Raw genomic sequence first — 23,563 nt, 5'->3', positions numbered from 1 at the left:
GCGCCTCTGCTGTGCTCGTACGAGTATATCACCGTATCATAATCGCCTCAGAAGCAGCCATCCGTAGTAGTGACACCAGTCTACCGCTGTAGTATCACCGAGTACGTGCGCCGACGCCGACGCCGACGTAGAGTACATGTGCGTGAAGCTACCGCGTATCAGCAGAGTCCTTATCGATAACAACGAGCTCCAGAACCTCCAGCTGCTCTGGCCGTGATCAGTAGTACTAGTGAAAGAGCCACCATCATAACCTCAGTACTGACACACACATCTCCGGGATGACATGACCTAACCCCAATCCTCATGTCGTACAAACGATCCCGGTCGACTTACGAGGCCGACCGTCCGTCCTCCTCCTTTGTCACGTTCGGCACCCCACTACCCGACGACTCCTCCACCCGCGACGATGGCTCTTACGTGCCCCTATGGAAGCAAGACGTGAGGGACGACCGCGGCCGCAAGCGTCTCCACGGCGCCTTCACCGGCGGCTGGAGCGCGGGGTACTACAACACCGTCGGCTCCAAGGAGGGCTGGACACCCTCGACATTTGTGTCCAGCCGTTCTGACCGGCGCAAGGACGACGCTGCCAAGCAGCAGCGGCCGGAGGACTTCATGGATGAGGAGGACCTGGCTGCTGCGGCTGAGGCGCAAAAGATCCAGACGTCTGATGCGTTTGCCGGAATAGGTGGCGTGACGCGCGGCAACGGGGAGCGAGGTCTGGCCGGACTGTTCCGTACACAGGGCGATACCATGGGGTTGAGACTCCTGCGCAAGATGGGCTGGAAGGATGGTCAGGGTATAGGACCCAAGGTACGACGTCGCGCTCGACTCGACACGAGCAAGGCCAATGCCGACGATAAGACATATCTCTTCGCTCCCGACGATGTGACCATGATCCAGCTCGACCGCAAGAAAGACCGCAAAGGCCTCGGCCACCAGGGCGTACCGACGCTGTCGCCGATGGCCCGGGTACACCGCGACGACGATGGCGACGATGAGGCGACTAGCGGAGGCCGCCCCAAGTTCTCCCTCGTGGCCGACAAGAAGAAGGGACTCAAGCCCAGCAGGACTGGTATAGGCGTGGGCGTCCTCAACGACAACGGGTCCGACGAAGAGGACCCCTACGAGATTGGCCCGAGGATCAAGTACAACCGCGTCATTGGCGGGGACAAGAAGAAGAAGAAGCAGAAGAATGCAAAGGCCGCCGTGAACCCCTCAATCGGAAGCACTCCTGTATTTGTTCCCAAGACTGCCAGGGCCGGTGGCGGTCTGGGCCGATGCCACGACGGCCGCCTACCTCTCGATGGGTTTGTGCTGGCCAAGCTGACGGAGGATTTTGCATCACTCCTGTCTCAGTACCTGCCGCCCGCGGTGCCCGAGGGGTGGACGTCAGCAGTGAAGCAGGGTACGAGCACGGACGAGAACAGAGCATATGCATCTACTTCCGATACCGCCAAGGCCTCCACTCTCGACCCCAAAGCTCGCGCGGCACTGCTGGGAGAGAAACAGCTGCCGGGAAAATCGGTCTTCGACTACATATCCCCCCTAGGACGCGACAAGCTGGCTACAGCCGCAGGCCGCACCGACCTGCCCCAAGGTATGGGCGAGGTACCGGAAGAATACCGCCTGTCAGAGCACGAGAAGCTCAAACGCCTATGGAGCCAGGTTCCCAAGCTGGATCGTGAGACGGCTGTGGCCGCCCTGTCGAGGAGTGCCGGCGGGCCCTACGCAGACGACGAGGCCAAGAAGGCCCGGTACAGGGAATACCTGGAGGGTCAGGCTGACGACCCGGAACAGCAGCGCGCGAAGCCGCGGGGCATGACGGATGACGAGTATCTACGTGAGATGGGAGAGTTCTACAACTGCGCCAGGATATTTAAGCCCATGACCGGATTCATGGCGTCACGATTCACAACGGCCAAAAAGACTTCGGGTCGGGGTCCGGATGTAGCAGATGCAAAGGAGGCGACGCCGGAGAAGCAGGTGGGTGATCCGGCCGAAGAGGCGGCGCGCATGGGCATGTACGGCAATCTGACGAGGTCGGTGGCCACCTTCTATCCGACCAGGTTACTGTGCAAGCGGTTCAATGTCCGGCCACCTGCGCATGTGAAGCCGGACAAGGAGGCTGGAGATGCAGGTCCGAGATCGGGTCCTTCCGATCATGGGACGGATGCTGCTGCTGCACCACTGGCGGCATCACCGCCGGCATCAACAGGACCCGCTGCTGCTCCTACTGCTGCAGCCGAACCCGAAGTCGATCCGGATAGGAACGACGCGGTAGAGGCGACGGCGGCGCATGAGAAGATCCTTCAGGCCATCTTCGGAGACGACGACGACGATGACTGATGGGATACGGGTGCGACTGCATGTATTACTGTAGACTTGATACTACTAGATAGCAGGATTACGGATACTACCCTTGACTGGACGTGATGACATGCATGAAGCCGGTGATGAGCTGTACACACGGCGGCTAACAGCCATAGCCGGGTAATACAGACTACAGTGGATGATACGCCGTAGGTTGGTAGATTAGTGGCTCAAAAAAGACCCCGTATTGAGGGCCCCCGCCCGAGAAGCTCCTCAGGGGTTCAATCTAGCGTCTACAGCGCGTAGCTTGCTCCCGTAGCAGCTGTAAGGCGCCCAACCACCGCCAGAGACCACCAGCCCGCCCATCTTCTCTCTGAAATGGGCTCTGCTTGCTCTCCCTCTCCCTCCCTCTCTCTTCCTCTCTCTTGTTCCCCTCTCCCCTTCATCTTCTATAGAGGCACGTCACGTCCCAGGACATAATCCTCTCCCAGTCACGCCCACCCTCTAAACAATGCGCTTTATCACTGTTGTCTGAGGAAGAAGAAGAAGAAGAAGAAAATCAACCGGATCCTCAGGGAGAGACAATCCTTGTCCGACCGAGAGACGAAGAAAAAAAAGGGAAATCAAAGAGAACAGGGGTATCGATAATACCAAGTAACAATATACCACACGCTCTCTCCCCGCTGTCCCTCCGTCTTCTCTTTTCTGTAGCCCCGACATCCCCGACAACCGTCAAGTTGTCTTCCTTAAAGAAGTCCACCATCTCCTCTTCGGGACCATCTGAGTCCTCCCCTTCTCCTTCGGTGGCTTCTTCCACTCATTCTTCGAACCCCGACGCCGTCATCGCCGCCTCCTCCGCCGCGCTGGACAACGACGATAGCGTCGAACGCGAACGATCTCCTCCTCCGCGGTACCCTGCCTCCGAGTCTTCTTCCTCATCACCTAGGCCTCCTCCGCCCTTCTCGTCGCTCTTTACCTCTTATTTCCCCGCTCCCGAGGCATCTTCGTCGTCTCTACCCCCGCCGCTAGCGTCGTCGTCCTCTGGCCCTCTCGAACAGGTCGCTGCAGCTTCCTCGCCTGCCTACGAAGCCTCCGCCTCCGCCTCTGGCTCTTCCCCGAGCCGTGACCACTTTGCCGAGACAAAGAAACTCTTACCGCGCGATACAAAGCCCCCGACCTCGAAGGATCCCGCCGACGACGCTGAACCTCCGCCTGCCTACGAGGAGGGTGATAGTCCTCTACTCTCATTTACATACGTCATGGCCGCCGCAGGAGGTGCCTCGAGCATCATCACCCAAGTCCAGCAGGGTGGACCGCCTATCAACTCCATCGGAGGTAAGTTCTATACTGCCGAGCTTTCGACAATAATGCGATGCTAACAGACTTCACCACCAGATGTCGGTGCCGATGAAACTATTGCCATGGACCTCAGGGGTACTCGCTTTGTCCTCTCGAGGGACGAGCTCCTGACCCTTCCTGAGTTTGTCCTCCTGTCCCTCTTCCCCAACGGCCTGTTCCCCGAGGGACACATGGGCGGGCTGTCGGAGGGTGATGCCGTCCAGGTTGACGTGAGGACCCCCCCCCCCCCCCCCCCCCTTTTTTTTTGGCTGCTATCCTCTGTTGTTCTTACCCTAGGAGACTAACCCCCTGAAAACAGTACGACCCGGCATCTCTCCAGTACATGCTCGACTTCTTCCGCGATGTGGCCCAGACGATACCCTCGGACGGATCTCCTGGCGCCTCTCAGGATGGCGACGTCGGCGCCGTTGAGCCCATGGGCGACTCCAAGAGGGCCGGCATCATTGTGCTCCGCGAGGACCTCGACTTCTACGCCATCCCACCGTCAAAGGACATCAGCCCCGACGAGATGCTCGAGGTGAAACGCGCGGCCGCCCGCGTCCTGCAGAGCCAGGCCGGCATCTTCACGGGTCTCAAGCGCGGCGACGAGCCCGGCACCACCGAGGCCCACCTCATCGAGATGCTCACGGCCGGCGGCTTTGACCGCGCCGACCACTGGGGCCACCGCGCGGGAGAGCCGCACAAGGCCGTCATCTGCAGCCTCGCCCTCGCCCGTCTGCGCAGCGACATCCGCGGCAACGACGTCGGCGGGAACGCCGTCGGTATGGCCCAGAAGCTCCTCCTCTTCTGGCGGAAGCCCGCCCGCCGCTGCTGGTGGGAGGGCGTCGAGCTCGACGATGTAGATGGTGTAGAGGGCAAGCTCAAGGTCTGGATCCGTCGTGTCTGGACCCTTGAGATGAGCGTCATCGGACTGAGGTGACCGTGACACTCACTACACACTCCTTCTCTTTTGGAAATAACATTCGGCACAGTACACTTATCTTTTTTTCTTTCTTTTCTTCCCCCCCCCCTTTTTTTTTCCTTTTCTTCTTCTTCTCAAATTGCTGGCAGGCGTATGGGTACACGCAATGTTGTTTTCCACCATCATTTTCCTTTGTTTGATTCCCCTCGAACCTTTTTTTGTATTCATCCTGTCCCTCCTTTTATATAAAAATACCCCCTGGCCCCCGAACTACACATCCCCTATTATATCAAATCAAGTTACTAGTAATTTTTCGTGTTTTTCAAAACTTGTCCTTTTCTTTTTCCTTTTCTAAAAGATGGGAATAGCATGTGTGATTGTTTTGGTAATGAATACTTGTAGATATTGCTCTTTTCAGAATGAATAACATTAGGTGTGATTTTTGGAAATCAAGGCTTTATTCATAAAAGCAAACATGGTGACAACAAAGAAAAAAAAGTCAAAATAAAGATGGGGGGGAACTCCTTCATCTCTCTACACTGTTCGTCATCAAATCATCTTTATATGGGAGCCTTGTTTTAAAACGCCGTTGCTCTCTGTGCCGGTTTCTTTTTTCTTTTCTTTTTCTTCTTCTTCTTTTGTTTGCCCCGAGTCACGCATGACAGCAGTTGTTGGATTCTGGAAAAGAAAGGTGAGAAAAGGGGGGGGAGGGTGTATACGTGAGAGTTGAAAATGAAAAGGAGGATAAGCGTAGAAGAAAGGGAAGCAAGAAGAAGAGAGAAAAAAGATTAGATAGAATCAAGAAAAGTTCTACTCCTCAATCGACTTGACACACTCCCACTCTCCACGAAGATTCTCCTTCCACAGCGAGACCTTGTTGTCGGCGCCACTGACGGCGAGAACGTTACCGCTGAGGGACCAGCTGACGCGCCAGACGGGAGCCTCGAAGTTGAGGACCTTGGAGTCCCAGGCGGCGGTCGGGGTGGAGGGGTCGGACGACCAGATGCGCACCGTCTTGTCCTGCGAGGCGCTGGCGATGTACGACTTTTGGAGGAGGGTGGGTGACCAGGCGACGTCGCGGACCCAGTCGGAGTGGCCGTCGAGGTCGTCGCCCTCCTTCTGGTAGGCCTGGGATGCCACATCGTAGGACCAGATGCGGAGGACGTTGTCGCAGCCGCCGGTGACGAAGCGGCGGTTGGCGCCGGCATTGCTGCTGCTGCTGCTGCTGACGAGGCTGCCCGGAGCGGTGGCAGGCGCCCACGAGACCGAGTTGACGCCCAGGCCGTGGGCGTGGAAGGTAGCGTGGTCGATGGCGTTGTCCTTGAACTCGAGGACGCTGACATTGCCGTCCGACGAGGCGCAGGCCAGGAGACACCCGGCCTCGTGGGGGGCCCAGGCCACAATGTTGACCGAAGCCTTGTGCTGAGAGAAGTCGTAGATGCGCTGCCACTGTGCCGTCTGCTGCGTCCCTTGGTCCTTCCAGATGAAGACCTTGCCGTCGTAGCCTGCCGACGCTAGGATGTTGCCAAACTTGGGGTGCGCCCACGCTACACACCATACTGCGCCTTCGTGTCTGTTTTTGTGTTCCGTCTGTCTAAGCCCAAGTCGCTTCTTTGTATGTGTACGCAAGGTCTGGCAGGAAGGAAAGGAAGAGGGAAACAAAGTGGAAGCTCACCCTTTGAGTGTCTCTAGTAGACGGTGGGTCTCGCCCTCGACTTCAAATATCTTGATGGTTCTGTCGCTGGAGCAGGTCGCCAGCTTTCGGCCGTAGTAGTCTAGGACGGCATCGTGCTATGATGATTCGTAAGTTCACCGTTTTAGACAAAGGGTCGTCTTGTTTGCGAGAGCACATACAATCATGTCGTCGTGGCCTGAGTTGGAGATGACCTGGGTAGCCTAGGGAGGGGGGAGGAGGGGAGCTGTCAGCTTGCTCACTGCGGAAGAGGTTGGCCTCTAGGGATTGTCCTTTCGTGAACATACCATTGTGAGAGACGCTACACTGATAGATCCCGTGCCCTGAATAGAGGAATCAACGTCGTGGAAGATAGAATGTGGGATTCGTCGTCTTGGCTTGTCTGTCTGGGGAGCTATCAATTCATACGTAGCCAAGGCGACGTGACAGCTCACCAGTTCAGCACGCCGGATCACGTGATCCAAGACGCCACACCGTACACAGTACCTGAGGTACATGTATTCATAATACAGCACGGAGTGATCTGTACCAGAGAGTCAGTATATAATATGTACAGGTTACATATAATAATAATAGTCAGTGGAAGCCCAGAAGGTGGCGGCGGCTGCCCCTGCCTGTGCCCCGCCGTTTGCACCATGGACCATGGGAATCGTTCGCCGGCGCCGAGGCAAGAGGCTGCTGATATAATCCGTCACTGTCAATATCGTTGACTACCCCGGACAATCACAAGCGAGCCAACTCTCCAATTTGATGGCATCTCGTCTATTCTCTCTCTCTTCTGCATCACATTACACATCTTCCTCTGCTTTGCAATCCCCCTTTCCTTCCATTGGTATCATAAAGATTTTCTCTTCCTTCTTTTGGGAATAGGAAGTCTTCATAATCGCCTCTTCTTTCCTCAACCTGAATTCACAAACTACAGACCCGTTGACCACAGCGTTGGTGCTCTACCGAGGTCCGAACTCATTCGAGCATTCGAGAGGAACGGCTACTCCCCATCGTCACCAGAACCTCGCGTGTGTGAGGCAGAACATACAGCCCCCACCATGGCAGAAGCCTCATGTAGTGGGCCCTCGCCCTTCAAGCGTCTCGTTGATCATCAGAACCGGGACGTGAGCCGCCATCAGGATCGGCTGCGTGACAACTCGCTGGCAACCCATCACGGTGTAAGTCTCTATACACCCCTGCCATATCTTGCTGACTATGAACATGTCGCTGATCTCAACAGGGCTTCCGTTCCCAGCAAGCACATTACACGCAGAGCCAGAATGATTTTGGCGCATTCGTGGACGGCAACGCCGCCCTGTCCGCCGACTCCGTCGGTCCATACCATGCCGCCGGGAGGTTAGCAGCGCATGCGGCAGCTCTGGATACCCATCACCAGCGCCCACAGGCGCAGCTGCCGCATCGCCAGATGCCGTCATCCACACCCTCCGTGGACCACAACTGGGCAGCCGACTTCGTACGGTTCTCGGGTCCTGGCAGTCTATCTCCAGTGCAGCAGCAACCGCAACGCGCTGCGGCCCAGAACCCCCAGCAAGCGAACCACATGCAGCCCCCGGGAATGGCTGAGGCGTTTGGCTTCCGTACCGGCATGTCGGCCATGCAACCCAACGGGGGGTTCACACCGCTGTACGGTCCGACAAACGGGGGATTCATGGATGCCAATGTCGCTTCCGCTCAGCGTCCCGCCGCCGAGGCCGATTTCGACGAGGAGATGTCCCGGTGGATGACGGCGAACGGCGGCGGTATCGCTGAAAATACCAAGGCCATGGAGGACGTGGATGCCGTCATGGATCAGATGGCGCGGGAGTTGGAAATCAACGATGGCGCGCTCGATGCCCAGCAGGACCGAGCTGTCAGCCAAGAGCCTCCTTCTCAACAAGATGTCCTCGACAAGGAGACAACCTCCCAAGGCCAAGATGACGTGCACGACCGAGACCCCGACGTGCTCTTCTCAGACATCCGTCTCTCAGACCTAGGTCGCTCTGAGGCCGCGCACCTGTCCGCCACGGAGATAACCGCCGAGACCCAGCAGCAGACCCAGCAGCCGACGGAGCAGCAGCAGCCCGACACCAAGGCTCGTTCCGAGGTATCAGAGGCCGCAGAGCGACTGCTAGAGTCAGTGCAGCACGAAAACGGCGACAAGTGGAAGCAGTCGATGTTTCTGTCGCTGATGCGCGACTTCCGCGATGGACGCAAGGACATTGTCGACAATGAGATTCGCGACATGGCCGTCGAGCCAGGGCCAGAGCACTCGCCGAACTGACCCGGCGCACGCACGTGACGCAGGTGGCGCAGGTGGTGCAGGTGGTGCCAGGTGTGCATACAGGCGTTGACGGTGCAGGGTTTTGAAGTATTATATGATTCAGTATCGGGTGACTCCTGGAGTTGCATGATTACTCGCTACAGCAAACCTTGGTATCAATATATGCGTATGCGATGTGTCCTGGTTCATCGCAAGTCAAGTTTAATTGTGCTCCCGGCGGCCCTACCGGGAGTTCTTCTCGCTTCGCTCGCATGTGTACCAAATCTTAGGTTAAAGTCACATCAAATCAAGTTGTAAAGCTGATTAAGGTGATAATGTACCGTTATTCCTATATACGTCGGTATCATGACCATCTCAAGATGTAAAAGATATTCCCCCAACTATCAACACCATAAATATTCTTTTTCTCTCTCAGCATACAAAAAAAAAAGTCGACATGGAAATAAAACGTCGACAGAAACAGAGAAGAGAAGAAAAAAGAAGAAGGAAAAACGCCAGATATATTCCATCTACCCCGGTAACATTAGAGGTGATGATTGATGTAAAAACAGGGCATGTGCCTTTTTTCCTTTTTTTCCAGAAAGAGGAGAAAAAAACCTCCCGCGGCCAAATATACATACAGTAAAGACTGTAAAAGAGAGTTTTCGAAGGAAAAAAAAAGAGAAAAGAGAAAAGTAGGTAAGAGCGGATGGGAAGGATAAGATAAAGATAATCACTGAGACCACCATAGACAACTGCAATCAGTCAACTCGACCGTCTCACGAGGATACAGTCCAGCTTCGTGCTCATCGACCACGTTCCTGGTCGGGTGGCGACTGCGCTCCTGCTGCTTGAGGAGATCCTCGTATGAGCTCTTCTTCTCGGCAATGTTGATCGTCACGGGCTCGCCGGAGTCATCGAGCACATTCTCGCTGTTGCGTCCGCCATCCGTGATGCGGATCTGATTGCACACCGCCGCCACCTGGTCGTCGTCCGCGTATAGTCGTCGCTCGAGCATCTTGACCACCTTGGGGTACGGGGGGACGTTGTCTGGTACCTGCACAGTGCTGTCTGTCGATGTAGACCCCGTCGACTCCGCGGCTGCGGCTGACGATGTCGTCGTCGTCGTTGATGACGACGACGATGAGACAGAGCTGTCTTGGTTGGGATAGATGAACACCTCCATCGTCACGTTGGGCCATGTGCATAGCCAGGCTACGTCGCCGTCTTCAGGGCCGGGTTCCGACGAGGAGGAGCGCGCTGTAGACGAGAGCATCACCGAGGTCCACGCGTCCCAGTCATCGTCGCTGCGCTTGGCGATGCTTCGCTTGCTGCTGCTGCTGCTACTGCTTGAGTCGGCAGACAGGCTGCTGCCGGGGACGAGGACCTTCTTCGGGTACGGCATCTGAAACCACCACGCCGGTCCCCTGTCTTGCTCAAACGTGTCGTTGACGAGCTGCAGGTTAGCCGGTGAGATGATGTTGGGTGGTTGCGTGCCCCAGTAGTAAGACCGATCCGTCTGGTTGACCAGCTTGAGGCGCATCGTGTAGTCGGCCACTGGGGGCGCGGCCGGGTCCTTGGCCATGTCGATCGTGTAGTAGCGCTGGGGCACGTCGCAGCTCCACGAACGTGACTGTGTCGGCTCCTGGAAGCACGTCCGAGGCGCCGCGCGCAGGTCTAGCGGCTCCAGGTCAAAGCAGCCCGTAGTCAGCGCCTGCACGTAGGACGGTAGGCTGTCTAGGGGCTCCACATCCGATGACGACGACAGCTTCGCCTTCATCTGGCTCTCTTGAGAGTTCGGCTTCTTGTCCGGCCGGCCGGCCAGGAGGACGCCCAGCACGGCGCCCATGATGATACCCACGACAAACAGGGCGAAGACGAGCAGGCATATGGCCCAGCAGGGGATGATGCCCAGCACCTTGGTCCTGGCCCTCCTCTTCCACTTGGGCATGCTACTCCGCGGATCTTGCTCTTCGTAGTCCTTCGGCCCGTCACTCGAGCCTGACCTGGTAGAATCCGACTCTTCACGGCTGCCACGAGACTGCACTGAGCGTGTGACCGTCAGTCCATTCTGCCCCTCATCAGCAGCCTCGTCACCGTGTGGGCTCTGACTGCGAGGTGCGGGCGTCGCGTCTATGCTCGTAGAGGCCTGCGCTGCGCGGGGTGAGGTGGCCGAAGAGATCGACCTGGCTGGTGCCGTAGCGGCGGTGGCGACGGCGGCTGTAGCGGCAGCCGCAGCGGCCGCCGTAGCAGCAGCCGTGGCAGCAGCAGCCGTGACAGTGATAGGGGCGAGGGTGGGCCCTGGAGGTTCTTGGGCGGAATGCTCCCGGACATAGGCTTGCTCGGGATACCTGGTGTAGGGGGGTAGCTCCTCCAGGTGGCCCATTGGTCCGATGAGATCGCCCGACTCCCCGTCGGGTCCAACCTGGCGCTGATAGCCTCCTCCCAGTCCAGCGAAACCGACGGGAATGGCCTCAGCGGTGGTGTCGGGTAGAGGTTCTGTGCTCTGGGGATAGAGGCTGTAGGGGTGCGTCGGTCTCGAGGGCCCGCTGTAGTCCCCCTGGCGGGCGTTCTGGGAGTTGGAGGTGGGGCCAGCGGCGGCTTCGGTGCTGGTCCCCTGTACGTAGTCGTTGTAGGGGTGAGAAGGGCCGGCGCTGCCGGTGGCCGCTATCGAGGCCGCCGACAGCTGTACGGGGCCGTCGCGGTTGGCGGCACCGGCGCTGGAGCCATCGTTGCGCAGTGTGAGAGACTCATGGGGACGGTGAGACTTGGAAATACTCGAGGGGCGAGGACGGATGCCGTTCTCGGGGGTGGTGTCTGTAGCGAAGGTGTCGGACTGTTTCTGTTGTTGAGGAGCGGGGAAGTTTGTGGAGGAGTTGTTGGTGTGGACCTGTGACAGCGGCTGCCGTGCTGACTGGTCCGGTATGCGTGGAGAGCCTTCGGACTGGGAAGACTCATCGGTCGGGCGAAAGCCATCTGCGACGTGGAATTCTTCCAGGTCGTAGCTTTCCTCGGTGCGGCTGCCGTGTGAGGCGCTGGAGACAACGCTAGGCGACCTCCTCCGAACAGAGTCACGTTGCTGACGGCGAGTGGCTGCCGACGACGGCCTTGACCTGTTGCGTGACGAGTCCATGATGGGCAAGGCTTGGATTGCGCGGCTATCGTATCCGTTGCTGTCGAGCGATGAGGGTGTTGCTATGCGTGTACCTCTGGGGACAGAGGGAGCATGAGAAGACTTCTGGCGACCTCGATGGGGCCGCCAACACGGCGAGCGGGATTGGTTATGTTCAGGCCGTCTCAAGTGGTGATGCGAATTTCAACCAAGCCGTATTGTTCGGGGGATGAGTTCACGAGTTGAGTACACGGTCGCGGGGAGGGTTGACGTTGGTCGTGAGAGAATGAGTGGCGGGTTCAACGGTCGGTTCGAAAGAAGAAAGAAAATGTACTGGGATTTCCCCTATACGTTGTTCGTGATACACGGCATCGACACGTGTGTGGGGGGGCAGGTGGTCGAGGTTAAGCGAGAGAGTTGAGAGAGATTGAATAGGTGAGTAGGGAGATACGAAGGAGAGGAACGGGAGAGAGCGAGGGAGATTGGGAGACAGAGAGGAGAGAGACAGACAATACGGGGGGGGGTGGTGGTGGCCAGGCTGAGTGTGCCGGGTGGTGTGCCCTGAGTGGCCAGTAATCAGTGGTCAGTGGTGGGTTCTCCAATGTCTGCGGTTTGAAGTTTCAGTGGGCTCCCCTAACCCCCCTCCCTCCCCAGCCAGCACCTCAGCCACAGGTGCATCGGCTGGTGGAACTTGAGAAAAGTGGATGGTAGAGGGATGGAGGGAGATTGTGATTGGCCTATTTCGGATCATTTGCTGTCGATGGAACTTGCCTCAGAGGGTAATCACATCCTACAGGTACCTCTCGTAGACGCCCGCCCAACTCTACAGTGACGTACAGCCCTAAAAGGGAAACCATAGAAGGCCGGGATACGCTAAAAAGTCGTAGAGCCTACCTGTACCTGTACGACGACCAAATCGTCCAGCACTAATACAGCGCCGTGGGTGCGCTAGCAGTGGGACCTGAAGCCGCCATGAAGGTAACTTGCTGGCCGAGGCAGGAGATGCGTGGAATTGAAATCAAGCAACGAGACCAGCATGGAATCCTCTGCGATGGGAAACTACCTGCACCGCAAGAATTATTACCGACTGCAGGCACTGATGAAGTCCAAGGAAAATAAAACAGGAAGACCAGACCCAAACTCCACTGTTAATACAGTCTTGGCGAGTAGATTGCCTAGGACGGGATTTCTCTGCCGGGGCCCGGGGGGGGAGCAGAGGGGAGGGGCGTTGTTCTGGTCTCTCTCACATCCAATTCTCCTCCTCTCAATTCTCAATTCCTTGCAACTCTTCCAGACTCCGGACATGGAGGTAACCACTACGGGACCTGCGGTAATACACTGCGAGCACGAGCACTACCGTACCGGTAATATTACGAGTAATACAGCGTATTGCAGCGTACGGGCAACGGATGTCTAGATGTAGTATTAAAACCTCCCCGCCGCTGCCGGCCACGCCGCCGAAAAGCAGAAGCTGGAGCCAAAAAACTACACCAATCGCCCCCAACCGATGCAAGAATATCCACAGATCGGAGCATTTCATCGGGTATCGCCATTGTTCTTTCTCTTTCGTCTTCCTATTCAGATAGTCATCGGCGCTTTTTTGAATGATAAAAAAGACGGGGACAGCACTGTTAGTGTTATTCCACAATAATACGAGCCTGTTCTTTACGAGTCCGGATATCCGCAATAATCACCATATTAATCCTCGTAATGCACATGAGACAACATGAACGGAGGCCTCTCCACTCCTTCTTCCTCCTCCTCCTCTATCATCACCTGGTATTATATACGAGTATATATATTACTATGTGTACGTATCATGATCTCTCCCATTCAATTTTCTCTCTCTCTTGCCGATGACCCAACACGCAACCACAACACACACACACACACACACACACACACAAACACACAAAGACTTGAAGCACCAAGGATTCACACAAATGCCAAGTCAGAACATTCCTGTAAATCTCCATCGTCGCAGTCAATCTCCCCTTCTAACACTCCTGCTCATGTACGGAACAAGTCAAGTCTCTCAGACAGAAGAGTGGATACCCGTTCCGTCCTCCATTCAGCCAATCATACGTCACATACCCTTGGCTGTTGGCGCAAGCTCGTTGGGCAAAATCCTTTTTTTTTTCCCCTCTCTTCTTTTCTTCTCCTGCAACCCGCATGGCTAAACTGCGCCTTGTTCTAATATAAGAAGTGATGTTATGAAGTGTATCCGTGTATAATACGACGTATTTTTCTCATCATTTGAATATACTCCCTTCTTTATTTTCCTTTTCTTTCTGTGCATGCAACGATGTCATGCCCCCAATACATGTACTCGTATTCTTTGCTACTACTGTGCAATGATTACACATCAAACATTATCAAGTCACGTGCTCCCATATCGCACACTCTTTTCTCACCTTTTCCCTCATCACCTTCACGGGATAATGGTACTTACTTGTACTACTCCATCATACCGATCCATGATCAATTGAGAATGACCAATATACACAGAACGTGTGCTATTACATACAAGTTACAACCACCTCCTCTTGATACATCGGACCACATGCCACCCCTGCATCTACATGTATTACTCGTACATCGAAACGCGACGCCGAATCACGCTGCCGTCATCACCTCTACTCGTGCGGCAGAAAAAGTCCGCTCTAGGCTCCCGGTCCCGTTCACCGTGGTCGACCATGTTTTTGATCTTTCCCGGGTCATCTTTCGCCGATTGGCCGGTGAAGTTAGCCTATGGAGCATCTCGGCACTTGAGTCTGACCACACCTTGCTATGCTCTGACCCCCCTGCTCTCCGGTCGGAATATGACTAAGTAGTGACTACGGGATAGTAACTAAATACTAACCACATAGCAAAAAGACGAAACAGTCCGACCATCCCAACACAACACCTTCTGTCACGCTCCTGTTTGGTATTTAGGTAATCAGTTCAAAGGGACAGGGAAAGTGATACACGCACACACAATCATTCACAATCACGTTCGCCCGCTCACTCACTCACTCGCTCACGCTTTATGCTATTTCATTCGGTTCGTTTCTGTCATGTGTCCTCGTATATACGACGGGAGTACGGCCTTGATCGACAGCACCGGATGGCATATGTAGACGGCGCCTCGTACGTGCCACCTGCAGTGACAAAGCCAGTTTGTACCATCGTCTTCTGTAGCTCGACTCCTGTGTGAGTGCCGAGTGTGAGTGAGTGGGTGTGTTCACGGCGTCCTCTCTGCTCCGAGAACCATATCCCACGTCGCCGCCTTACTGCGATCATACTGCCCCCTGTCATCGAACCTATGATTGACCTTCTTCCAAGCCAGATACCAGAGACTCCCATCCTTGACCTGCTCCCATCCCATACCGGGCTTTGTCCAGATGGCCCTGGGATCCTGAAGAACGGACGATACAACCTCGCCTACCCACGCAACGCTTGGGGCTCCTCCTCCTCCTGGTGCCGATGCTGACCTCCCTGATCCCGCACCGCTTTCTACTCTAGGAACGCCGCCGTGGCCGTTGGGATAGTGCTGCTGCTGCTGCTGCCGCTGCTGAGGTGCAGACTGTAAAGGATGAGCAGGCTGAGCAGGCTGAGCAGGCTGAGACTGGGCTACACGCTGGACAGGCTGAGCAAGAGGCTGGTGAGCAAGTCGAGGGGTAGGAGGGAGCATGAGCTGCTGCTTCCCCCCAACCGGAGTCATCCTGATGATGGCCTCCAGCCTGTCCATATCCCTCACTTCGCCAATGTATATCCTGACGAGCAACGACATGGTAGGCATCATGAATATCTGCTGCTCCTCGTACTCCCACACACACTGGGTCGGGAGGGAGTCACCCCCTCTCCCGCCCCCACTTCCGGTTCCGGTTCCACTGCCGGTGCTTTTGACATCTCTCACAACTCGATTGTTCTGAACGGCGTGGTATCGTTTTCCTTGACTGAATGGCATCTCTTCTCTGGGACCTGTCATGAGAGCCCAGTGGAAGCTACATTGTACTCATTGTCAACAGGAAACTCTGCTGAAAACGCAATAGAAGACGTCCAACGAGCGAGAGGGAGGGAGGGAGAAAGAGAGAGATAAAGAGAGAGAGAGGGAGGGAGACAGAAGAGGAGAGAAACTTACGATCCTTCCTCTAGTCTTCCCGTCAGAGGTATACCTCCCTGGGCATACAGCACGACATAGAGGCAGATCTGTTTGGGTGCCATGCTCGGCCAGGACTTACAATAACGAAACGTACTGACGACGAGTGAATATCAAAGAAACCAACGAAGTGAAACGAGAAGAACATGAACTAAAGAAGAAGAAAAAGGATTTACCCCATGTCTGATGAGAGTCAAGAAAGAGAAGCAGAAAAGAGGGAGTGGTGAGAGCTAAATAAATAGGCTCCAGACAGAAAAAGATCGTTCATCTCCCAACATCCCGCTGAGCCATGAATTCGTAACAGAGGAAGCTGCAATGTATCACGACGTCAACATGGTAGGGAGAGGCGCTCGATGTATCACGATGTCACGACGCAGCATTATGTTGGGGGAGTGGTGTACTTCCAGCATAGACTGCCCTTCCCCTCCTCTCGTGCTTCATCCCGAATAACAGCACAGCAGCATAACCTGCGTGTCTGAGATTTCCTGTGCAACCATCAGCCTTGCTAGCCTTGGCTCTGCAGGCCTTCTGTGTAGGGATTGTGATCGATTGTTCCATTGTCCCTGAAGGAAGAAGGGGTGGGGGGGCACCGACCAATAGCCTACAATTACACCTGCGCTTTTCGCAAGGGCCACTGCAGCGACGACACCAGGGAAGGCAACGGAACCAACTAAAGAAGGAGAGTGTGACAGATAGCTTCTCGGCACACTGACAGCACAGCATATGCGAGTAGTTGCATGGCAGTAGTCTTCTACACTTGGAAAGAGGGGTGGCGACTAGAACAGTCCGACCCCAGATTCTTTGACTTGGCAAATACCTTGATACTTGGCAAATACATTGAGATGAAGAAAAAGAAAGAAAAAGAAAAAGAAAAAAAAGGAAAGACAAGGAAAGAAAAGAAAGAAGAACAAGCAAAGAAATAAAGGGATAAAAAAGAAGGAAAGAAAAGTAAATAGCCCAAACTTTCCCGAGCATGACCAAGCACTCGATCTAGGAAGACAGAAAAAAGTCTTACTGGGGGATGGGAAGGAACCTCGCGTCTCAAGGATGGCCTGAATGTTGGTCCCCTATTGGTTCTCCCTTCATACGTGTCTGTACAAGCACCTGCGAGCGCGGCATAATGGTTATTACGGTCCGAAATCTGATCCTCAGGCCTCTAGGCAAACATCATCAGATCAGGTATAATATCTACGGCCTCATCCTCTCTTGGATAGATGGAAGGAACAGAGATCAATACAACAGCCGCGGCCCTTCCTCTGAAGGGGCTAAAGCACCTGTATCATCTCAATCAACGAGCGTGTGAACGTGACCAACAATACCCTCTCTGTCCAGATAAGATGCGTCTAGAGACGGCAAACGATGGATAGGAGCGGGCTTTCCTTTCCTTTCCTTCCCTCCTCTCTTCCTGTTCTTCCCCTCTTCTCTCTACTCCCCTGTCTGCGCTCTCTAATCGAGTCTGCGTGCTGCCCGGAATGTGCACTTTTCTCAGTCGAAGGAGATGACAAGTAGGTTCCTGCGAAATGTCAACAAGAACTAAGGATGTCTTCTCCGTATCATTACCTTGCAGAATATGCTAGGAGAAAGAAAAAGAAGAGAAGAGAAGAAGAAAAAAGCCCGTCTCAGCCGGTGGGAGCAGATGGGAGAGAGAGACGTCGAATTACGGGTAGAAGGACTGACGCTTCTCTCTTCCCTTGATCTGCCTTCGCATCAGAAGCACAGAAGCAGCATCGAGTTACCTGCCACATACGTTGTGACATGTTGTTCTTGCATATTGGTTGGTACATGTATTATTTCTTGGCCAGCAGGAGATGGGGTCGGACTCTTTTGTCTTCTTTTCTTCTCTTCCTTCCCTCTGAGCCATCTCGCCCGGTTTCATCACCATCGCACTTGTCGTTCACAGCCTCACTCAACCGTGTCAAAAGAGGTCCTTCAACGTGAATGGGTGTCAGCCAGTGTCTGGTGTATCGTCGTACAGTTGGGTGTGTCTGCGAGGCTGGCCTTGGTCATATCAAGATCGAGCATATATAACAGGCTACCTATCCTCTCGGTTGATGCAGCCTTTTTTTCCCTCGGGTTTCACCTCATGATATAGACTTTTCCGACTTCTTCGGAGACCTCACCCGTTCAAAACGTTGAAGGCATGATATACAATATTCCAGCTAACATACTTGAAAAAAGAGAAAAGAAAGAAGAAGAAGAAGAAGAAGAAGAAAAACTATAGGTGCATGCCCTAGCACAAAAGCAGCATGCAGCGCCGATGGGTTTCATCCTCGTCCTCTTCTTCGTCTCCACAATCTACTTCCAGGTTCCCGCGACGCACTATAGCTTCGAAGCCTCCAACCCCGAGCAGAAGTAAAGGTACATCAGAATCAACTACTCGGATAGTTAGCTACACACAGATGCCTAAGGAGAAGTCACTGTCGCTGGCCCTGGCCATCTACTTCACGGGAGTGCCGCCCGGTTACAATTGCATCAGGCACACGAGAAAGGTAGTGAGGGAGCGTAGAGACCATCGCGAGCACAAGTATCTGGGGGAACCAAAGCTGTCGTGGGTGAAGGAAGTCCCCAGAGACGCCAGAGAAGTCCATGCCGCCCCCCCTCAGCTTCCCAGGAGAGGGTTCCCTCCAGCCGCAGGGGAGCTGCCCTTTGCGACTCCGAGCCCTTCAGCCTCCCAGCGCCCTCGGTCACGAAGGTCCTGGCCGCGGGAGTCTCCATCGCCGCGAGAGCCTCCGCCGCGAAGCCATCGTTATCATGGAGGGACCTTCGTTCCGGCGTCCCGAGCCCCGAGACTCTGATGTCGTTACCTCCAGCACCAGCGCCTCCTATTCCACACCACCGCCGAGCCCGGTTGACCAGTAGGTCATGTCCGAGGTTGCCTGCGTGTCGAATAGGCTTCGATGCCTGCGCACAGACCATACGGCTACGAATTTGCACGAATCAGTATATGTGTGTGTGGTGTGTGCGTTTGGATGGCTGACGACAACATGGCTGGAGACTAATATAATAATGTGTTGACGGGTTGACGATGGGACTCATCAAGGGGAGAAGATGCCGATGGATGATGAGGACACGCCGGCATGACAAATAGGCAGATAAGGTCGGAGCACGGCTTCTGGTCCAGCTCACAGTTTCGCTGTTTAGTAGGGAGGAATACATGCCCCCCTCCCCCCCTTTTTTTTTTTTCAAATAGATTTGACTATCCTCATATGGTCGATGAACTTGAATACGCCGTATGAGTGTGTTGGGAAAAGAAGCATCAAATGCGAAGATGCCCCATGCTGCTGCCCGAATTTATGGTGTGATCAGCCGTGCTGACTGCGGAAGTTGGGAAGGAACCTGGCAAGCCCAGTCAGAGTGATGGAAGTGGCAAGTGCGAGGGACTGCAGGACTGCACCAAGCCTTCTACACCACTGCTAACTATTACTGCGAGTACCACGGCATGATGCAGTCATGCTGTTCCTTGTCCACGCCCACATATTCGTACTCGTACTGCATGACCGTCAACCGTTCATCACAGCCACTCACACTCCAACCTACTACACCTCATCGGAGCCCAAGGAACATCGAAGGGAGAGCTGGTACGTGAAAAGTGGCGGGAAAAAAAAACTGAAAGTATAAGAAGAGACGCCTTGTCGTTATTAGATTCGTGTTGATCTGGGTCTCATGGGACGTATGGCGACTTTGGGGAAATCGTTGGTCAAGCTTACTCTGGTATACGGCTCTCACTGCTGCTCATCCGCTGTACGTCACACTTGTACTCGTGCAGCCATGTAGGGATTTCTGCCGCCCTGAGTCAATCGGGACTCGGGGCGCGTTCTGATGGTGATGTGCGGTCTACGAGGTGTGGGAGGTGCGCTGCCTAGGGCTGTCTGGTAAGGATCCGATGACGCCTGACGAACCGCTCGGATAAAGCTGCTTGGACTTGAAGCTCTTTAATATCCGCCATCGTCCCCTCCTTTTTTTTTCTTTTTTTTCCAATTCTACTGCATGGGTAGGTAGAGAGTCTAGTCCTCCTACCTGACGGCAGGACCACACCAGGACGACATCCTCAATCTCTTCTTGCACACCTCCATCACCGACGACGTTGCGCACCATGGACACCGACGACGGTCCCGAAAACGGCTCTGTGCCTTATGCCCAGGGCCTAATGTCCCAGCAGACACTCCTGGACTCGATGATCCCCGGCTTCTCCATGTTCTCATCAGCCATCCACGCTTACCTGGGCATCGACCTCAATCTGTACATCCCCGTGCTCCTGATCGCATGCACCATGGTGTGGTCGTGGTCCTACCTTTACGAGCATGCCAGTAGGATGGTGGCGTCTTACCTGATGTCGTCGGTGTGCATCCGCAGCGATGACGAGGCCTACAACATCATCATGACCTAGGTCGTCAACCAGAGCTTTTCCAAGCGTTCGCGCAACTTCATCGCCAGCACCAACATCAACTCGCAGGCTCACGGCATGTGGAGCGACTATTTTGACGAGGACGAGGACAGCGACGACGAGGACGGCGAGCGCTCACGTCGCGCCCACAAACAGGTCCAGTGCACACCCTCATACGGAAACCACTTTCTCTTCTACCGCGGGCGCCCGTTCCTGTTTGAGCGCCGCGAGAACCGCGAAAAGTTCAGCCGGAGCCTCCTACGCGGTGAAGAGGTGTACATCTCGTGCTTTGGACGCACCCCGGACTCCATCAGGGACCTTCTCGCCGAGGCTCGGGAGCTGTACATTGCCAAGGAGCAGAGGAATACCATCATCTACCGCGGCAACATGGGTAGCTGGAGGGGCCCTGGCTGGAGGCGCTGCATGACACGCATCCGTCGGCCACTTGCTACCGTCATTCTCAACGAGAGCCTGAAGCAAAAGTTGATAGCCGACATGGCCGACTATCTTCGGCCGGCTACGCGCCTCTGGTACGCGAACCGCGGCATCCCTTACCGTCGTGGCTACCTTCTTCATGGACCTCCTGGAACGGGCAAGAGCTCGCTGAGTCTGGCGTTGGCGGGCTACTTTGAGATGAAGATTTACATTGTCAGTCTCAACTCTCCTTCGACCACCGACGAGAGTGTGGTCTCGCTCTTCTCTGACCTCCCACGCCGCTGCATCGTACTCCTCGAAGACATTGACACGGCTGGCCTGACGCACAGCCGCGACGAGGAGGCGACGATGGCGACGGACGACACCGTCAACCTGACCCGGGACCCGGACGCCAGCAAGACGTCGGAGAGCCGCATCTCCCTGTCTGGCCTCCTCAACGTGCTCGACGGCGTGGCATCCCAGGAGGGCCGCGTACTCATCATGACGACGAAACACGTGGAAAAGCTAGATGAGGCACTAGTACGACCAGGTCGCATCGATATGAGTATAGAGTTTGGCAACGCCGACGCCGAGATGACCTCACTCATCTTCCGCGCCATATACGGCCCATCTGAGGGAGAGGCTCTTCCTCTGGTCCACACGGCGTCGGAGAAGGGGTCTATCAATGCCGAGAAGACTGAGGTGCCGGAGCAGGCGAGGGAGTACACGATGAAGAAGGTCAGCGAGCTAGCGGAGCAGTTTGCGGCCAAGGTGCCCCCCTCCGAATTTAGTCCGGCCGAACTCCAGGGACTCCTCCTCCAGCACAAGCGCGACCCCCTGGCGGCTATTGCCGCAACGGACGAGTGGATCGTGCAGACGCGCAAAGCCAAGGGCGAGAAGACGGAGCTGGAGAAGAAGAAGAGGAGGGAGGAGATGAAGAAGGAGAGGAAGAAGAAGAAGGAGAAGAGGAAGGAGAAGAGGAAGGAGAAGAGCAAGATGGGGGTGGCCATGGAGAAAGTAGAAGGAGAGCAAGGAGAGCAAGAAGAGCAAGGAGAGAAAGGAGAGCAGGGAGAGCAAGGAGAGCAAGGAGAGCAAGGAGAGCAAGGGGAGTGTGAAGTATGGCGACGAGAATGAAAACGCTTCCTCCTCATCCTCTTCTTCAGATTGCAATGCTGAGAATGGGAATGAGGCCGACAACGAGGAAGAAGATAGGACGATTGGGGGCGGACCTTCAAACGGAAAGGGGAAGGTGGGAGGGGATGTTGGTGGTGAGGATTTACTTGCTTCTCTCATCTTCTATCCTCTCCCCTCCCATATCTTTCTTGTCTCGCAATTCTACAACGACAAGGTCAAAATACAGCAAGACATGACGAATATATATATATGAATACGTCATTCGACTCGACCTCCCAATACTTGCCGTGGACCACGTCTCTGTCTCTGGTTCATGTAAGTACGAGTTGAGACATGTGAACAAGTATGGAGAATGCTGACTACAGTACCCGCATTTCTTTCCAGAGGATTTCTTTCTTTCTTTCTCTCTTCTTTCTTGTCTTCCTTCTCCACGATCGGCGCACTTGGTCAGAGAAACAAAAAAAATAAAAGAATCCACAGCGGGGATTTCCGCCGTACAGCATGGCAGAATGTAATGCCGCAATCGGGGTGGGCTGCAGGTGCGTGCATGTCAGTCTACGAACATACATTCTCATTCTTTTTCTCCCTCTAAAGAAAACTCAACACACAAAAGCAAAACGTAAGAGATGTTGTAATTCGCGCCGCACGGTCCACGGCGTATATAGTGCTTATATCGGGTGAATACTCGCCACTCGGTAAAGATGACCGGGTTAAAATTATTTCGCTTACCATCCACCCACCCTCTCTCTCTGAGGATCGATAAGAGGTTCTGTGTAAAACTGTGGTGGGCTGTCTTGTGTGTTTTCATCCCCATATCAAGATTCCAAGATTGAACGAAAGCAAAAAGTACCCTCAAGATTTCAGCTGAGATTAAGGGCCAAGATCAGGATGGGAATGTTTTCTCTTTTTTTTTTTTTTTAAAAAAAAAAAGATTGATAGACAGTGAGGATGTGCTATTACGGATAGAAAAATGTACAGGTAGGCTCAGGGGAGAGAAGATGTCGTCATAATCGTTCGTTTTCTCTTCTTCTTTTTATTATTTATTTTTGTTTTATCTACCATCTCTTTCTTTCTTTTTGTTTTGCGGCCCGCCATGCAGGCAATCGCTGTCTCACAGGGAGAGACAGTGTTGGACTAGACTGTACTCGTATGGGGGGAATGTGAGACTGAAGAGGTGGGTGGGGGGGGAGGAGGAAGTTGAAGTGATGAGGTAGAGTAGGCGATGATTCGTAAGTAGGTACTATGGCAGACGCACAGAGTACAGTACCACCACTAGCTATGTATATGTAATGATATGTGCTCATGTAACATATACGTACGAGGGAACAGCGCAGGGTCATGTCAAGTTTGGTATCAACACTTGTCCAATTATATGAGGACTCGAGCAGATATGAAATGGCATCGAACCTTGGCTCGTCAGTTTGATGTGTTGCATTGCGTCTCGCCTCACAGCCAGACACACACAGAGTTGCAGACAGAAGGCGCAAAGAAGAAAGAACTGAAAAGAAAGGAAAGGAAAAGAAAAGACAAAAAGGAGTTAGTAACGAGGAGAGCGAAAGCGGAGTGCTCCGTGTTAGGTGCATCTGACGGGTTTACGTTAGAAGCGCATACAGGTACTCGTATATACTACCGAGGAAGGACATCTACGGCAACCGAGTCTGTCCGTTCTGAGCAGTAAGATGAGCCTTGAAAATGGTGGGTGTGGTGGGACCAAGGTGGGAGGGAGATTGATTAGATGTCGGGAGGATCGAACGGGGTTGATTTTATTTCTCTCAAGGTAGAAGAGGAGCACAAAGGTCATAGTATGACTACTAGTTTATTCTTGGCAGTGGGTATATGAAAAAAGAGAGAGAGGGGGGAAGGG

General features: G+C 54.4%; 7 protein-coding genes across 7 annotated transcripts; 4 read left to right on the top strand and 3 right to left on the bottom strand.

Moving 5' to 3' along the window:
• Positions 1 to 303: 303 nt before the first annotated feature.
• GMORB2_7729 (G patch domain-containing protein 1) lies at positions 304 to 4,588 on the top strand (the record flags this gene model as incomplete). Its single annotated transcript, XM_035469694.1, has 4 exons — positions 304 to 2,277; positions 3,063 to 3,645; positions 3,706 to 3,878; positions 3,968 to 4,588. 4 exons carry the CDS (start codon positions 304 to 306, stop codon positions 4,586 to 4,588), a joined length of 3,351 nt encoding a protein of 1,116 aa, XP_035320788.1.
• Positions 4,589 to 5,380: 792 nt separating this feature from the next.
• On the bottom strand, positions 5,381 to 6,553 carry GMORB2_7728 (protein transport protein SEC13; the record flags this gene model as incomplete). The annotated part of the gene is made up of 3 exons (XM_035469693.1): positions 5,381 to 6,143; positions 6,246 to 6,361; positions 6,551 to 6,553. 3 exons carry the CDS (start codon positions 6,551 to 6,553, stop codon positions 5,381 to 5,383), a joined length of 882 nt encoding a protein of 293 aa, XP_035320787.1.
• Positions 6,554 to 7,309: 756 nt separating this feature from the next.
• On the top strand, positions 7,310 to 8,532 carry GMORB2_7727 (uncharacterized protein; the record flags this gene model as incomplete). The annotated part of the gene is made up of 2 exons (XM_035469692.1): positions 7,310 to 7,429; positions 7,492 to 8,532. 2 exons carry the CDS (start codon positions 7,310 to 7,312, stop codon positions 8,530 to 8,532), a joined length of 1,161 nt encoding a protein of 386 aa, XP_035320786.1.
• A 712-nt stretch (positions 8,533 to 9,244) lies between these two features.
• Positions 9,245 to 11,644, bottom strand: GMORB2_7726 (uncharacterized protein; the record flags this gene model as incomplete). Its single annotated transcript, XM_035469691.1, has 2 exons — positions 9,245 to 10,622; positions 10,863 to 11,644. The coding sequence occupies 2 exons, from the start codon at positions 11,642 to 11,644 to the stop codon at positions 9,245 to 9,247; spliced, it is 2,160 nt and encodes a 719-aa protein (XP_035320785.1).
• Positions 11,645 to 14,849: 3,205 nt separating this feature from the next.
• On the bottom strand, positions 14,850 to 15,832 carry GMORB2_7725 (uncharacterized protein; the record flags this gene model as incomplete). Its single annotated transcript, XM_035469690.1, has 2 exons — positions 14,850 to 15,126; positions 15,750 to 15,832. 2 exons carry the CDS (start codon positions 15,830 to 15,832, stop codon positions 14,850 to 14,852), a joined length of 360 nt encoding a protein of 119 aa, XP_035320784.1.
• A 2,334-nt stretch (positions 15,833 to 18,166) lies between these two features.
• Positions 18,167 to 18,626, top strand: GMORB2_7724 (uncharacterized protein; the record flags this gene model as incomplete). The annotated part of the gene is made up of 2 exons (XM_035469689.1): positions 18,167 to 18,319; positions 18,435 to 18,626. The coding sequence occupies 2 exons, from the start codon at positions 18,167 to 18,169 to the stop codon at positions 18,624 to 18,626; spliced, it is 345 nt and encodes a 114-aa protein (XP_035320783.1).
• Positions 18,627 to 19,860: 1,234 nt separating this feature from the next.
• On the top strand, positions 19,861 to 22,214 carry GMORB2_7723 (mitochondrial chaperone BCS1; the record flags this gene model as incomplete). The annotated part of the gene is made up of 3 exons (XM_035469688.1): positions 19,861 to 20,106; positions 20,155 to 21,582; positions 22,200 to 22,214. The coding sequence occupies 3 exons, from the start codon at positions 19,861 to 19,863 to the stop codon at positions 22,212 to 22,214; spliced, it is 1,689 nt and encodes a 562-aa protein (XP_035320782.1).
• Between the last annotated feature and the right edge of the window lie 1,349 nt (positions 22,215 to 23,563).

This window comes from Geosmithia morbida, assembly GCF_012550715.1.
Source record: "Geosmithia morbida isolate 1262 chromosome Unknown scaffold_9, whole genome shotgun sequence".
In the NCBI taxonomy this organism is placed as follows: domain Eukaryota; kingdom Fungi; phylum Ascomycota; class Sordariomycetes; order Hypocreales; family Bionectriaceae; genus Geosmithia; species Geosmithia morbida.
This window is presented reverse-complemented; position numbering and strand designations above follow the sequence as displayed.